At 35.3% G+C, this 17,154-nt stretch overlaps 2 protein-coding genes across 3 annotated transcripts; both read right to left on the bottom strand.

Moving 5' to 3' along the window:
- Nucleotides 1-156: 156 nt before the first annotated feature.
- LOC110627381 (photosynthetic NDH subunit of lumenal location 5, chloroplastic) lies at nt 157-3,368 on the bottom strand. The gene is made up of 7 exons (XM_021773668.2): nt 3,189-3,368; nt 2,887-3,102; nt 2,503-2,653; nt 2,288-2,376; nt 1,678-1,732; nt 1,281-1,366; nt 157-574 (listed from the first exon to the last, which is right to left on the bottom strand). The coding sequence occupies exons 1-7, from the start codon at nt 3,210-3,212 to the stop codon at nt 416-418; spliced, it is 780 nt and encodes a 259-aa protein (XP_021629360.1). The 5' UTR covers nt 3,213-3,368; the 3' UTR covers nt 157-415.
- Nucleotides 3,369-5,930: 2,562 nt separating this feature from the next.
- On the bottom strand, nt 5,931-14,912 carry LOC110628555 (protein ESSENTIAL FOR POTEXVIRUS ACCUMULATION 1). Of its 2 annotated transcripts, none has more exons than XM_021775282.2 (11): nt 14,533-14,912; nt 13,758-13,817; nt 13,547-13,620; nt 11,970-12,827; nt 11,637-11,730; nt 11,342-11,506; nt 10,485-11,255; nt 8,163-10,385; nt 7,983-8,040; nt 6,879-7,018; nt 5,931-6,524 (listed from the first exon to the last, which is right to left on the bottom strand). In XM_021775282.2, exons 1-11 carry the CDS (start codon nt 14,606-14,608, stop codon nt 6,205-6,207), a joined length of 4,839 nt encoding a protein of 1,612 aa, XP_021630974.1. In that variant the 5' UTR covers nt 14,609-14,912; the 3' UTR covers nt 5,931-6,204. The 2 variants fall into 2 exon arrangements, with proteins under 2 accessions (XP_021630974.1, XP_021630975.1); XM_021775283.2 differs by having other exon boundaries at nt 8,163-10,370.
- Nucleotides 14,913-17,154: the final 2,242 nt, after the last annotated feature.

Raw genomic sequence — 17,154 nt, 5'->3', positions numbered from 1 at the left:
ATGGTTCATTCATAACGCTCAAGTCCATCCATCCTATTTGACCATCCAATTGTCGGCTCCCTTCCTGAACTCAAAGTAAAGGTCCAAGTAAGCCATGTCCAAGCTCACTTCTCTGTCCATCGGGATAACATTTTCAATCAAATCAAATCAAGAGGCTTGCATCATACACATATCATAAACATTGCAACATAATTTCAATCATATATCAAATGATATACATCTCATTAACCGGGGCATAAAATTAAAAAAAAAAAAAAAAAATCCCGAGGCCTAAACTCAATATTTTCCACTGGTTACAATGTCATCGAGGATCCTTTTAGGTCGTTCCAATTAAGTTCTTCCACAGGAGTCCTTTGAAGGGGGTAGGGTAGACAAATTTGAACTTTGAGAATGAAGAAAATGGGCCGCTTGAATGTCATGCTTCAGACATTGGAAGCTCACCGCAGTCACTGATCACCACCCTCTTTCTGGGACGGTCTCCTCTGTCCGTCTCTTGTGACTCTATCAACTTCACAATGTCCATGCCTTCTAAAACTTGTCCGAAAACTACATGCCGCTGATCCAGCCAAGGGGTCTGCCATTTGCCAAATACAGATAAACATATCAGCTCCTCACGTCAGACAGCTGTAATTGCAAAATCTTCAAAACCATGACTACCTAATAAGCCTTTTGCATGCTACAAATCATCAAAAGAAATGAACAGTAGCCCTAATAGAATATATATGTCCAATCAGTTGCTCAAAATGGAAAATTGGGTCCATAACAAGCCATCACATTAAATTTTCAAGCACTTCATATCTTTAAATAGGCACAATCACCTGGAGGAGAACCAGGTTAAACAAAAACCTCAAACACTTTCTTCTAATATTCTGACCAACTAGGATGGGTGCAAACAAATTTAAGCTCATTAAACTAAATCATTTTTCCTCTCTCAAAAGCAGAGAGCATCAGAGGAAGCTTCTTTCTTTTTTTCTTTTTTCTTTTTTGGAGGAGGGGGGCGGGGGGGATGGAGTGCAGCCTAAAGTCAGAAGGAGAGGGTGGTTGAGCGCAGCCTAATGTTAGAAGGATATGTATCACCAAACCAGAAAGCTTTAGATAGTTTGAACTTTTTAACTCAGCAGAAGGATCAATGTGAAATTTAGTCCAAAAAAGTAACTTGCTTCTTTATTCCCTTGAACACAAGATTCTGAATCTACATAGTAGGAATATATATATGAACACACACTATGATTACATGCATGTAAATATGTATGTATGGATGAATCTAAAAATTGATCTACCTTGACAGTGCAGATAAAGAACTGACTCCCATTGGTGTTGGGGCCTGCATTTGCCATACTAACTACTCCTGGCCCAACGTGTGCCACTGCAAAACATCCCATATTTCAGAACGTGTATATGGTGACGATAAAAAAATGGCAATTGATAGCAGAGGGAAGGAAAAATGACTTCCACATGGAATTTGGAAGAACGAGATAAATATACTTATTTACACATAAAACCATGCAGAAATGTTTCTGTTTTAGACTGTTTGTCTTAAACAAAATAGTAGAAATAGAAAGGGCACCATCTGTCTTAATTTCCATCAATCCTCAACCAAAGAAAACATGCAGGTGGCATTTACTGAGGATGGATTTTGAACCTTTCAACAGAGTAACAACGTAGAATTAAACTTACACTTGAAGTTTTCATCTTTAAATGTGCGGCCATATATGCTTTTACCTCCAGTTCCCTGCAATAATTTCAAACTCCTGAGCCTTAGTAGTTTCCAAATAAATGCATCAAGAACAGAGCTAGTTGAAAGTTCTACTAATGCATATGCAGCATACAGAAGAACCTTCCTTCCTGGAAAATTCAAATCCTAAAGCATCTTTGATTATTAGATTAAGTGATATAACCTCAATGTAATGATGTTTTCTCTTCTTTCATGAATCAGAAGAATATCTCTCAGAGTAGAAGACATTTCTATGTCAATAATATTGTTCAACTGGGAACCCTGAGGAGTAATGAGGTCAAGATTTAGAAAATATTTGAGTTTTCATAATATACCAACTGATTTTCTTGGGTTTTTGTTCGATTTTCTCTGTTAACAATTTCTAATGAGCTAAGAAACATGTCTTCTGATAATGCTGATATGCCACAAGTACAAGCAAACAATTGATACCTTTGATTGTACCCCAGAAAAAATGGGGAGTCAAACTTTCAGTCATATTCAATAACATATATTACACATCAAATCATAATATTAGTTACAGAAAGAGAGATTCCGAAGTGTAAAGTCACCTACATTTCCTTTATCAAAGTCCCCTCCTTGGATCATGAAATCTTTGATAACACGATGAAATGCAGAACCTTTGTAGCCAAACCCCTTCTCACCTAATTAAGATGCCAAATAAAAAATAATTATAAGAAAAGGAGAAGTAAAAAAGAGGCAAAAAATGCAATAAGAAAGAGCAAACAATTGATATAAAAGCACAAGCTCATCCAATAAAACAACACAACCTGTACATAAAGCACGAAAATTCTCTGCTGTTTGGGGCACATCATCACCATATAATCCGATTACAATTCTTCCAGCAAGCTTCCCTTCAGGATTCCCTATGCTTATATCGAAATAAACTTTGTTGGTCACCTTCGATTGTAAATCTGCTGCCTAAAATTAAACAAAAAGCTCAAATTCTGGGGAATTTAGTTCATACAAGAACTAAATTGCATAACATTTTGCATTAAGACCTCAAATAGAATCTTTTAAGCACCAATTGGTCACAGTAGCCATATAAAATTTATAACAGGAACTCAAGGAAACCATACCCACAAATACAGTCAATTGAGCACAAATATAACAGCCAAAGAAACAGAATATCTAATTGAATTATAAACCCTAACCTCAGCACTAGCTCGAATTGGGCTTAGGATGTGGGTTTTCCTCTGAGAAGAAGAAGCTAGAGTAAGAGGAAAGAGAAGCAGCGAGCCCGAGAAGAACAAGCTGGATGAAGATGGAGAAACATTAACTCTTGCAGGAAGCTTCATTGCACTGCAAACAGGGCTTAGTGCTTTAACCTGCGATGCGTTTCGAGGACCTGGCAAGTAACTGACATTGTGCTGCAAGAAAAAGAAGAGGAAAATGGGCGTTCAGTGCGATAAAGGGATGATTGGTTGCTGAGAAAAAAAAAAAGAAGGAAAGATACCATAGTAGTAAAAGAAGCCGCCATTGATGGAAGTGTGTGTTCGTAGAGCAGTAGTGATAATTTGAGATTGCAGAGAAACGGTAAATTGGAGACTCGAAATGGTTGAAATTAGCGTGTAGTTTTTTCACAAAATGACGAACTTCTCCCTAGGGAATCCACCATCTCGAATATCCGCCAAGAAATATATAAATTCTAAATATGACATTCGAAAAATTTCTATCGTTACTTGGCTTAAAGCAAGTTACTTTACTTCATTATAAAAAATAAATTAAATTTCAATTTCAATATATATTTTATATTGTAAATTTAAAGTGATTCTTACTTTTATAAAATAATTGTTTTGTAAAAAGAATATATTAAATAAACGAAAATGATACTAAATTTAGTTTCAAAAAAGAATCATGTTACATTATTAAACTAATAATATTATTATTAATTAAAAATAACATTTTATACTATTATTTATAAGAAGGTATTATTACTTTTTATATTTTAAAACGTCAATATTTATTATATCTTTGAAAATGTCATTAGTTTTTATTATTATTTTATTTTGAATAAAGTAATAGTAGAAGTGACCTTATTATTGGTATTATTTACTAAATATAGTTATTTGTTATAATTTTGTAAAAAAAAAAAAAACGTAAATAAATAAACGTATTTAATGAATTTTAGTAAGTGTAATATTAGATTCGTTATAAAAAGGTCATTTTCATGTGGATGTCATATATTGAGAATACATATATTTATCTTATAGTCACTGAGCTAATAAAGGAACTCACAAATGGTAACTGTTGAGCTCTTGTTAGGTTCAACAAGTATGTCCTTTTGATTTCTTGCACAATGTAATATGATAATAAGATCAATGATCTGGCATTTAACTATTGTCTTTCTTCTCTTCATCATCCCCAAGATTCACTTGTTTATTCAACGTAGCCCTCATGGGATAGCTGATGATTGTTTTCCTTCCATCCGATTATGTTGACGATTTTTTCAAGTCACTGTAAATGGCTCACTGCAAGCTTTTCATTCGGCAGGATCCTGAAGAAGCATTCATCAAAGTTTCGTTGGTTGATGCCTTGCAAATCCAACAGAAATATGCAGTGTAGAATAGCAGTTTCACGAGTTGCAGAGTCCAAAAGGACTCCACCTGATTGGGCTAATACTACATGAAAATGACGGCCCAATTGGACCCATAGATTTCAATTTGTTGAATGATTTAGAATGAGAACTAAGAACAGAAAGTGCTTTTGTTAAATTAGAGGTGGGAGAAGAATTATTCATGAATTTAGGATTGAAGAAAAATTATTTGTCGATTTGGAGTTGGATTGTCAAGATGATAGTCGAAAAGAGAATGACGCCTATTTGACAGACGCTAAAGTCTGGCGCCATTCTAAATGGCGCCAGCTATTATTTATTTTTTTTTTTTAAGAATGGCCTGGAGTCACTAAGTGACGCAAAATTATTATTTATTTATTTATTTTAATAAAATATAATAAAATTTTAATAATTTATAAAATTATAAAATAATATTATTATATAATTAAAAAATTACTGATATTATTAAATAAATATATAAAATATTATTAAGCGGTGTCGGCCATTATTTATTTTTTCTATTATTTATTTTTTTATTTTATTATTTATTTATAAGAGGTCAAATCATAATTTAATTTTTTAATTATTAAAATATTATAATTATATTAATTAATTAATATATTATTTTTATATAATGTTAATTTAATAATTTTATTTATATTATATTTTTTATTATAATAAATTTTTATATTATTTTTTAATAAATTAATATAATAATATTGTAATTAAATAGTACCATTAATCTTTTATATATTTAATCATGATATTCTGAAATTCAGAATAACGAGTTTATATTAGTCGTGTAAGTTTAGATGGAATGGAAAGTATTTTCTTCATTTATTTTTTTTTCTTTATTTCCTAGTAACGTCTAGTATCATGATCCATTTAATTCCTCTAACACGCGTGCGATCCGATCACCTGGACTCCTCGTGCTAGATCCGGCTTCGCGAGTGATCCAATATGTCCTCATGTCTGTCTGGATCAGGACCGAAGATGTTGGACCGGCTAAATGAAGTGGGTGTCTAAAACCTGAGACCTATTTCACTTATTCGAGTTTAGCCTACCCTAGAGTGAGAGAAGTCCGGCGGTTATCAAATCATATAATAATATATTTTATAACTCTCCAAAATATTAGAATATTAATATTATTCTATGATTATGTACGACTGCATAATAACAGTTCAATAAAAATAAATTTAATTTTTATAATTTTAAATATTCATACACTCATATATTAATTAATTAATATAATTATAATATTTTAATAAATAAAAAAATAATAATTTAGCGTCACTCTCAGGCCATTCGTAAAAAAAATAATAAATAATCAAACCATTCTTAAAAAAATAATAAATAATGACGCCATTTAAAATGGCACGTAGAATGACAACGGCGCCTGGCACCTACATTTTGTTTTTTTGCCTGCCCCCTAATAATGCAATATCAAATCTACAAATAATTTTTCTCTTATCCCAAATTCGCAAATAATTCTTCCCCCACCCTTCATTTGGTAAAAAGCCCCGGGAAGTGGCTCCCGCAAGCAATCAAAGCCTTGTATAAAGCAAATTCACAAATTCTGCCAATCAATTGATCCTCAGACGTTAAAGGCAAAATAGCGTATAAAACCAACCAAACGACACCACATTGTTGACAAAAATATGAATCTGTTAAATTGATTATCTTCTAATGTGCGACTGTTAATCTATACAAGATCCTGTTACCGTACTCGCCGCCATCGCAGGATTTACAGGCATTTTTACTCGCCCTTTGTTATCAGACATTTTACCATTACAATGGGATAAAATGACCCGAGAAAAAGAGGGGAAATGGTCAATAAATGGTTTTCCATGCGTATACTGTGAACCTATACAGTTTGTAAAATGAGAAATATACAAAAGAAATTACAAAAATCAAAAGGTTAATCCTCGATCCGTTGAATTTCACCCATCATGATCCGATTGCTTGTTACTTTAAAACCAAGGAGAGCAGGATCAATTTGCCTCCCTTTTTTACCTTTCTTTTTGCCACTTCGGCCACCTTGTGTCCCATCTGATGATTCTGACCCCGCTGCCGTCATTTGTACCTCTGAAGCAGTGGTCTTCTTGGCATTACTTTTAAGCATGTCTATAAATGATGGCTCTGACACGTCAGCATCCCCACAAGATGAGGTTCTTCGGAAACGCACATCTTTCTTGCCAAAAGTTGTGCTGTCAGCACCTTGGTTCACCAGATTTCCACCTGGAGAATTTACATTCATAATTATTACTCGTCAAAGAGTGTGATCACAACAAAAGAACACAATAATTTAGGAAAGATCCTCTTCAATTGTCACAATGACGGTTTAAAAGATCAGAATATGAGAAGAGACATGGGGTTCATTTAGCAACATTCATTTGTAAAAATGAATTCTTATACTATCATGCACTATCTCTATTTCTTTAAAAATGAAATATTTTAAAGCTATAGGAATCAAATTTTTTTTCATTTTAAACATGAGAAATTATAACAGAAATCAATTGAATTGAATTTGTTTCCAAAATTTTTTATTCCACATGGGGGAATAAGGTAACTGATTAGAAGATGAAATCATACCCTCAACACCACTGGAACTTTTTCCCCTCACAACCGTATCAGCAGCCAGCTCAGATAACCCTTCTTGAGATGATGAAGCACGAGACACAGGTGGCCGCCTCAACAATATATTCTCTTGCCCCTTGGATGGTACAGCCACCCTGTCAACCAGAACAACAAATCAAATTCCAGAAACTTTGAATTCTTTAACAAACAAGGGGAAATTATATGTTCAAGATAGAATCATTCACTATACATAAAACATTTTATTTGCATGTGACTGAATTCAGAAAAACAGAACAAATACATAAAAGATTAAGTGCATTTTGAACAAAGAATCATTCTACAAGACAATTTCAATACTATGAGGGGTATTTTGCATGATAAAATGAATTCTACTACCTTCATAATCTAGAGCTGGAGATCTTATTTTGTAACCAGAATTTAACCCTTTTGAAAAGAAGCAACTCAGCAGGAGAAACACAGCTCCAATTCAAAATATTTAAGGACGTATGAATTAATAATCCATATATTTTATTTAAACAAAAAAGAGCAAAATCCAAAATGTGTGTGTGTGTGTGATTGTGTGATTTGCATCAATTTCAGGCAGGGGGTCCAATGGTTTGAGATTTGACAAAAACTGCTACCTGTGGTTGTGTCCTTTAGCAAAGAAGGTACAAACACCGTATCGCTGTTAATGGCTGCTTATATGGCCCTACTTTTTCTGTGCACCACATCAGCCATCATTAACAGCGTTAGGGTGTTTGAACCTTTTTTGCTAACTGACTTAACCACAGCATATTGATTTGTCAAAACTCAAAACATAGGACCCTGCTTCAAAGTTGCCCAAAGTTTCCTGCCACAAAATAACACCCTCCTTAACCTTAGTCATCTTTTCTTGCAACATAACACTGTCACCATAGAAAACTTAAAGTAGAAATTAATAGAGTTTGAATCATACAGAACTTGACACATATATTTGAGGCCAAGGGAATAAGGAAACAAAGACTTCAAAAGATAAATAAATATATAAAACAATGCTGCAATCACTCCTAAAACCATGTTCAGGCCTATGGTTTTCAATGGCAATCTACACAGCAAAGAGAATAAACCATATAAACTTACCGATTTATGTTAATATCTTCCGTGAAATTTTGTTGTCCAATCTTGTCATCATAACATCCTACATTCCCATCAGGAAAAAAAAGAAATAGATACACACTTTAGAATTTTACAGAACTCTTGAATGCATAAATTTTTTTTTACCAAAGAAAAAGAAAGAAAGAATAAAAAAGAGAAACTTACCAGAAACCCCAAGAGAAGAATGCCTGCTGAGAGAATTAACTGGAACCTCTCCACGATCAGCATTAGACAGCTGTGCTTGATCAGCTACGCCATTGTGGATCTCAGTAACTGAATTCTTTGCCATAACCTGCGCTTTGGACCCATGCTTCCTCCCTTCTACCTCTAGATACTCTCTATTGATAGATGACTTATCAACAAACTTAGGATCTGTGAGAACTGCCTGTGCACTATGACTAATGCCTAACAATGATAAATTTCCCTCACATGCTGCTCCAGATTCAGATCTAAACAGTAATTTTTCTGTGCTGGCCTTTTCACCAGCTGAAGAAACCTCTGCTGATTCACAAGCATTAGAACCATAAGCTCCTATTGCAAATGAGTTGTTTTGACTAGCTTCCCATTCAGAAACAACAGCAAAAGGGTGATCTGAAGAGCTTGATCCAGAGTAAATGCCTGATGGTGACTTCTTCTCAAAGGGCATTCCTTCACTCATCTGAAGTGTCTCAGAAGATTGATGACCCGATTTCTGATTTAGTAATTCCATTAACAATCGCCTAGACTTTTCATCATTCAATCCATCTGACATCCATAAACTTGAATCTTCAGCAGTCAGTTTAATGTCAGACCCCCTTTTATGCCGTTCAGAATTGATGTGCAATTGTTGAATTCGAGATTCCATCCAGTCATTTGTTAGTGGCCCATTGCTTTCAGGCCAGTGGCCTTCAATCGCATCTAGATGTGAAACATGGAATTGGTTAGGAACCATATGGTGATGAGGATTATGTGGATGCGTTCCAGAAGACAATGTTCCCACTTGGCCAGAAGATTGCATTTGTGAACTCAAATCCTGCATATCTAAACCATGAGCATGAACCATAGCGTTTACAATGTCCATGTTCATCCCCGAAGCACCAGCAGGCAAAGACAGGGACCTCTCAAACAGCATTGAGCCAGGCTCATAAAGCCCTAGTAGCAGTCGGTCTTGAAATGACAGGTTTCTTTCAAGGTGGCTCAACTGGTCCTCATGTGGTGGCCTCTGCTGTTGCTGATAAAAATCTAATGGGCTAAGTCCTGAAGAATGAGCTCTTTGATTAAGACTCCTGAAGAACTGATCATTTTCATTAACCGGTGGCCACATAGAATCAATATGCCTCTCTTCTTCCAAATTCATCCGCTGTCTCAATCCCATGGGCAACTGCCTTGCCTGCAGCTGTTCTTGGAGAATCTGATGCTCTAAGGATTGTATTTGACCATGTTGTGCACGGGATAATAGCTCAATCAAATCTCTATGGTGATCTTGCTGTGATGCCTGACCAAATTTTGCTTGAGCAAGCTGCTCTACAGATGGAACAAAGTTCCTTTGAGGATGATGAGACCGTTGTTGCAACTCATGCAGAAGCTGTTGCTCCAACAAAACTTGATCAAGAACATTGTTAGCTCTAAGAGGGTCAACGCGTGATTGTACAGGGCCAGGATCAGCCATCTGACCATGCAACAACTGTTCAAGAAGCACCTGCCGAGCGTGTGATTGTTGTCGTTCCTGCAAAAGCTTTTGCTGTTGATGTAATTGCTGCTGTTGCTGTTGGAGCTGAAGTTGCCGCTGTTGCTGTTGCTGTTGCTGTTGCTGTTGCTGTTGCTGCAACTGAAGTGCCAGAAGATGTTCCAGATCCGGAACAGGATGGTTGGCCAACTGCTGATGGTGAATAAGATTCTGACCTGGCACATGTTCTAGAAGTGATTCATTCAAGTGTGAATGAGATGATAGCATATTTCGTTGTTGGATCTGCTGCTGCTGCTGCTGAAATTGTCGTGACATATGCTGTTCTGCTAGGCCAAAATGATTAGGCTCTTGTTCAATACGTGACAAATGGCGAGCAGCAGTGGCATCTTGAAATGAGTTAGGAACAGAAAGCATTTCTTGTCTATAAACATCAGACCATTTCTCTACACCTCGATCGGTCATAGCACCAAATGGAGAAGGCCTTCCCACATTGGAAGGTATATTAGGCGAGTCAAGTTGTCTAGTTTGAGAGCCTTCAAGCTCAGACCATAACAAACCAAAAGGGTGCAATTTGTTATCGCTCTGATATGGTAAACCAGGTTCTGTCAATTCATGTAGAAGAGATGGTTGACCATTGGATTTTACTAAAGGATCACCAGCATTCCCAGATGGTTGCATGATAGGATAGCTGCTACTACCAGGCCTTCCTGGAAAAACAATTTCTAGAAAATCAAAGAGCATCATTAGAATGGGATACAGAAAGAGACATCATTGGTAAAATTGCTCAACAATCCAAAAGATATTAAGAAGCAAGGAAAAACCTTCATCATGTGCAACAAAATCATGAAAACTTTGACCCTCAGAGTGTGGCAACTGAAGTGGATTTTCAGGTTCAGATATTCTTGACTGAACATGGTGAGCTGAAAGGCTACTCAAGTCAGACAATGGCTGGCGCAACTCATTTACTGCAGATGAATCAGTATTGTCTGGAGCAGCAGGAGGTAAACCAGGCTCCAATTTTCCTCCTAAAGCACTAGACTGTTCCTGTTCAGAACTGGGATACACTCCCCTCAGTTTTAGGTGTGGCATGACATCTCCCAAACTTTGGAAAGATGTACCTTCAGGAGCATCTGCTAAGCGAACTGGCAAATCTGTCCCAAAATAGCCCTCTTCAAACCACAAAATTATGTCAGCTCCAAGAAATGGTCCTTGAGTATTCCCATGAGGATCAATGTAATAGAAGTACAAGTCCTCATGCGGTGTACTCATTTCCAGATCTTTTGCCTCGCTTTTACTTACCAGATGCAACAAAGAGCTGCTATTGTCTTGGTCAGGGGAGGGGAGAGTAAATAGTGAGTTTGAGTCATCAGGAAGCTTAGATTTAACATCAAAAGAAGAGGCTAAATCAATATCATCAGAATGAAAATGTCTAGTCAAAGCAGAGTTCACTATCTGTCCATTTTCACTGATATTAAGCTGAGAAGCACCATCAGAAGAGGTGAAAATCTCTTTTATAGTCCCAGCAACATCACATTCCAAACCTATGGCAGTGTCAGTAGTAACCTTGTTTGCATCATGATTATGATGTTTTTCTGCAACAGTGTACAATTCCATTTCATTCAATATGAAATTATGCTATACTGAAAATTTTATGTACAATAATATATATATTGCTCACCATCTAGCGCATTTAAACGTGAATCATGATTCCACAAGGAATGATCACCATCAGTTTGATATGCACCATCGTTTGCAGCACCTTGAAAAGTATCAGCAGTCACTTCAGATTGAACTGAGGAGAGGATACCCAATTTTCCCTCGACATATTCATCATCTCCAGCACCTGTACATAAACAAGGAACATACAGAAAGATTCAGATGATGATGAGAATAATAATAATAATAATAATAATAATAAAATAATAATAAACGTAGAACATGAAAGAAATGTTCAACTGATTGGGCCTTTGTACCTGAAACATTTTCTGTTGACCTCCCTTTTCTGAATGAATTATATACTACACCACTACTCGTGAGTTTCCCCTTCCATATGTCAGTAAGAGTGACCTGTCAGCACCACAAGCCCAATACATGTCGAGTGAGAATTAACGCGAAAAGAAGTTCTTCTACTCAAATGAACAAAGAGCTTTATAGAATATATGGACTGTAGCAACGAGCTTTAGCTTAATGGTAGTAGAGTTGTCTCTAGAGCTACAAGGTCTCAAATTTGAACCTCAATCAGAGCCAATTATACCAAAAAAAATTATAGGAGTGGATAGATTAATTGCAATTACTAAATCACTCACCTCCTCTTCAGCATCAGGAGCAACAAAGGCCAATGGTTCAACAATGTCAGCTTGCGTTATTGGTAAAGATTCCTCCATCTCATCAGGCATTGCAGAAAAAGATGAATCAAGCTTCTGTCTCCGATAAATATCGAGCAGCTTACCCCTAGGATAGCAGAATGTCTCAATTGAGAGGTTTGGCTTTCCAATAACATTTCCACTTCTGTGTGTATGAGGAGCAGTAATGATGCCTGCAGATGAAGATCGACCAATAGCATTTGATCTTCCTCGTCCAAGAGCAAACCCCAAATTTGAACCTTCACCCCGACCTCTCTCAAGTCCAAATCCAGGTGCAGCACGATAGGAAGTGGAACCTGTGGAGTGACCCTCCATTCTATGCCTTGGTCTCCACTTATCACGAGAATCTGAGTCAGCTGAACGGTTGCTAACTATTGCTGATTGATTGTCATAGTGAGCATCGTCCTTTTCTTTGTCCGCATCTATCCTCTTCTCAATTCGGGATTCCTTCTCTTTGTCTTCAGGACCCCATCTAGATGACCATTTACTATCTCGGCGTGCTTCATGCCCAGAGTTACGGTTACTACCCTCATGCCACCGATCAGGAGATGGCAAAACTCTATTGTCTGCTGTTTCTCGGATAGAAACATTGTCACCACGACGATCTGTTTTCCTACGATCTCTTCTAGAACCAAGTAGGCCAGTTTCCCTTTCCTCTTCACGCCATCGGCGGCTACTTTCGTTCTCAGTAGCTATCCTTCTCCAATCTTTTTTGTCCTCAGATCCATCTAAGCGCCAACCATCCTTCTGGCTTGGATCATTGGAATTCCCAATGGATGCTGAAGTTAGAGTACGCATGTCCTGTAATACACCCATGGAATCCACCATGAAATAATAGCAATGGAAGAAAGAAAAATAATAGAAAAATAAATAACAAGCAGTAACAACACATCCTCAAGGCCAAGACCTAACAGCATCTCATAGACTCCTAGTAGGATGTTATGGATTGATGTTTCAAAACGTGTCAGAAGCAAGAAAATCACCACAAGTCCCTGGGCTATTATGGGTTTTACATCTTAATTAACTCTAGAATTCTATGCAGACAACTAAACAAGACAATTAATACTTCTTCCCAAAGTTTCACCTTGAAGAATAACTCCAACCCTCAAAAGATCTCTTAAGCTTTAAAAGAAGTGCTAAGGCTAGGCACATGCGGAAGCACTACATAAAATTAAGGTACCCCCCTTCTTTCTACTTCATAAAAATTTATTATCAAGCCATAAAGATATCAATAGATGTAAACTCGAGGTTTTCAATTTTCACTAAGCCACAAAGTAGAAGAAAAAATAATTACAAGCCAAAGTCAGACAACAAATTGCTTCTACATGATGATAAAATTGAAATTTCAATATACAAAGTGCAGAATCTCACAAGCAAAAATTCCTTTCACATGTCAATAATTGCAAATTCATAAGTTCACATGAAGAAAATGTTACAATACAAGCAAACTCATATTTATTATAAAAGTTATAATTAAAATGAAAAAAAAAAATAAGTAGTTTGGATGAACTGGAGTATACCATCTTGGTTTCACTTGGTTTGCTGTAAAGCCACTGAGGAGACAAAGGTATGCTGCTTTCTGATGCAAGTTGATCTGTGACAAATGATCAATCAAAAGGATTACTCCCATACTAGGAGGAAAAGGGAAAACCAAGAACGACAATTGGTTCATCAAATAAAATATCAAATTTCCAGGAAAAAAAAAAAGAAAAGAAAAGAAAACTGTGCTACCTTTGGTCTCATCATGTAAACCTGCAGAAACTTTTTCTGCATCAATTCCCAAAGCTTCGACTGGCACAATATGAAGTCAAACAGAAACAATAACAAAATCATTACATGTTTGAAGCTCATTCAGAAAGAACAACTGTAGTTAGCTATGACTAACCCACAAATCTGCAACAAGCTTATTGATCAGGTTAATTGCCCAGACATATAAATTGAAATTTAATTGGATATCTTAAATATAAGATGTTTTGAAGACCGCTATTTCCAATTTATTCATAGTAAGGAACTAACATTTCAGTCGTAGACAGCAAAAAAAAAAAATACTAAAACGACTTGATGCTAGCCCCTCAGTACTTCTTCAGATTTATTATATAAAAAAAATCTATATAAATGGAAATTAACTGAAAATTTGGAATATAAAGTGAAACTAATTAATTTCAAAACAACTATTAACAGATCATAAATTGAACAGATACAAAAACTAAATCGATCAATAATTAAACAAAAACAATAATGATACCCGAAGTAAAGGTAATCTAAGAAAAAAAAGATTAAAAAAATCCTGATCTTCATTATCACCAAACAAACTAATAAACGAGCTTGATGCTCCATACCAAAAAAATAAATTAATTAAAAAAAAAAAAAGCAACAGCAGCAGCATAGAGGATTGGCTTGATATAGCCGAGTTCAGATCAATAAAATCAAAAACCTAACATTAGCTCGAAATCGCTTAGATGCGATAAATGGGAGCAAAAATAAAAACAAGTCACTGAGAGAGTACCTTTAGGGGTCCAGGAGTGATCGGACGGTTTAGATGATAGGAGATCATCAGGCAGATCGAACTTTCCTTCGGCCATCGGAGGTGGAGAAATGGAGGAATCAGAAAAACTGAATAAGATTAAGAGAAAATGAGAAAGAGAGCGAAGAAGTGAAGATCGAAATTGGAAACAAGGCAGAATCAGAGAGGATGAGAAGAAGCACAGGCGTAATTACAAATTGGAGAAGAGAGAAGAAGAAGAGGAAGAACAAAGAGGAGAGGTGCTTCCTTTGTGAGTATTAGGGTTTTCAAGCTCTGATGGAAAATTACTTTTGCAGAGAGAGAAAGAGAGAGATAGGAGGAAGGGCTGGGCTCGTTGGGTGGTCAGAACAGCTAAATCAGCTTAATCGCAAACTGAAAATATATACAAATGCATATCATTTCGTTTCATTTCAATCTTTATTTTATTTATTTATATTATTTCATTTTTCGGTTTTCATCGTAATTCGAATATGAAATTTTACAGATAATTATATAATACTAATACATACAATTAATATAATTCAATTTTTTTAATAATAATAAATTTAAATATAATTACTTTAAAAATTAATAGTTGTTAAAGTTATTTTATGTAAGATTAAATTTATAAGGGTAAATTGCAATTTAGTCCCTCTGATTTAGTGAAATGTAACATTTCGTCTTTCTATTTTAAAAAATTTTCAATTTAGTCATTGTGATTTTTAAAAACTATGCCATTGGTCCCTCCCATTAAATTTTCAATTAAATCACCGTTAATTTTAATTAAAAGACTAAAATACTCGTAACAGCTTCTTCACTACTGCCCTCACCTGCTTTCTCCCAAATGGCCACTTCGGCATTCAGGTCCACCACCAAGCGAACCCCATTGTGAAATCCTCTTCTTCCAATCGATTGTTTTCTGCTTGTGTTTTTAATTCTTCACATATCAATATCCGGTGTACTTTGAGGTATTGCAGAAGAGTTATGTCGTGGAGGAGAGCGACGAGGAAATTGAGGATAAGGAAGGTCCACAAACAGAGCCTGAAGAGGAAGAAGAGGAGATGGTGATAGTTTTCTTAGCTTGGGATTGGTGTGTGCTTGCTTGTTTTGATTGTTTAGTTTTGGGTGTACATGATATTTTACGGCTACTGTTTACATCAAAATGAAGAAACCCAATGCTGCCATCCAGGATGCCAATACTGCTCTTGAGGTTGTTGCTTTCATTAGCTTATTTGCACAGCTGCTTGCATGAAATCAAATACAGAAGGAGAAGAAGAAGGAGAAGGAGGAGGAGGTTGGGAAGAAGAAGATCGGGAAGAAGAAGATCAGGAAGAAGAAGATCGAGAAGAAGAAGAAAAAGGAGGAGATCGGAAAGGAGAAGAAGAAGAAGAAGAAGAGGAGGAAGGAGAGAGAATGGATATTTTAGTCTTTTTAATTAAAACTAACGGTGATTTAACTGAAAATATAATAGGAGGGACTAATGACATAATTTTTAAAAATCACAGTGACTAAATTCAAGGTTTTTTAAAACAGAGAGACGAAAGGTTACATTTCACTAAATCAGAGGGACTAAATTACAGTTTATCCAATTTATATAACTGTTAATTTATTGGTGATTATTTATCTTTATTAAGAAGTGAAAATATATATTTTTTGGAAAAAAAAATGGGATGGATGATGGATTTAATTACTAATAATCATCGAAATTTCTATCAATAATTTAATTGGTTATATAGAGATTTTATCCAATAAAAATTTAAACTTTAGTATTTTAAAATCTTTAATTAATTGAGAGTTGATGATATTTGATGTTGGATTTTTTATTTTTATAAACTTAATTATTAAAGGACCCGTTTTCATCAAATTAAAGGGTTCAAATTTACTTTCAAAAAATAGAGTTATGATGCATTTAAATAACCCATCAAAAAATTATTTAATTAAATATTAAAGAAAGCCTCATATTTCTTACAAATAATTAGGGCTGTATTGTAAATAATTCAGCCTCGTGTTCTACTATAATACCTAACATATATATCCATTATCAACTGTTAAACAAAATCCATTTAACTTTTAGGTAAACTTTTAAAACAATTAACAACTAATAAATATTAAGATAGTTAGTATATAAGCTTTGTCCAATAACAGCTTAAAGATAGTGTTTAGCATTTTCATCAAATTAAAACAGTTAGCGATTACTAAATCGTGTGTATATATATATATATATAAACAAAAGAAAAATAAAAGTAGTATATGGTGGTAAATGAATTTCTGTTCCATTTTGTGAGATATTGGTGAGGTCTGTCTGTCTGATAAGCGATGCAAACAGATAGCTAAACCAATACGAGCAGGAAAAATAACAGAGATAAAAGAAAAAGGATTCTTCCTTCTCATATGTCAACTTCTCTGGTTAAGAAAAGGTGTAAATAAAAAAATTCAGATAAAGAATTAAAATAATAATAATAATAATAATCTGAACTGAAGAGGACTTAAATCAACTCAAATAAGTGATGACCAAAACTGGCCTGGTATGGACCAGCCCACTAGGGCCTCCTTGCAGACCCTCTTTTAATTGTGCTGGATTTGGCAAGTGGGTCTCTGATTGAGCATGACAGACACAGCCCAACT

The sequence above is a fragment of the Manihot esculenta genome, chromosome 12 (genome assembly GCF_001659605.2).
Source record: "Manihot esculenta cultivar AM560-2 chromosome 12, M.esculenta_v8, whole genome shotgun sequence".
NCBI lineage: Eukaryota > Viridiplantae > Streptophyta > Magnoliopsida > Malpighiales > Euphorbiaceae > Manihot > Manihot esculenta.
The sequence above is the reverse complement of the archived record's forward strand: the minus strand, read 5'-3'. Positions and strand labels throughout refer to the sequence as shown.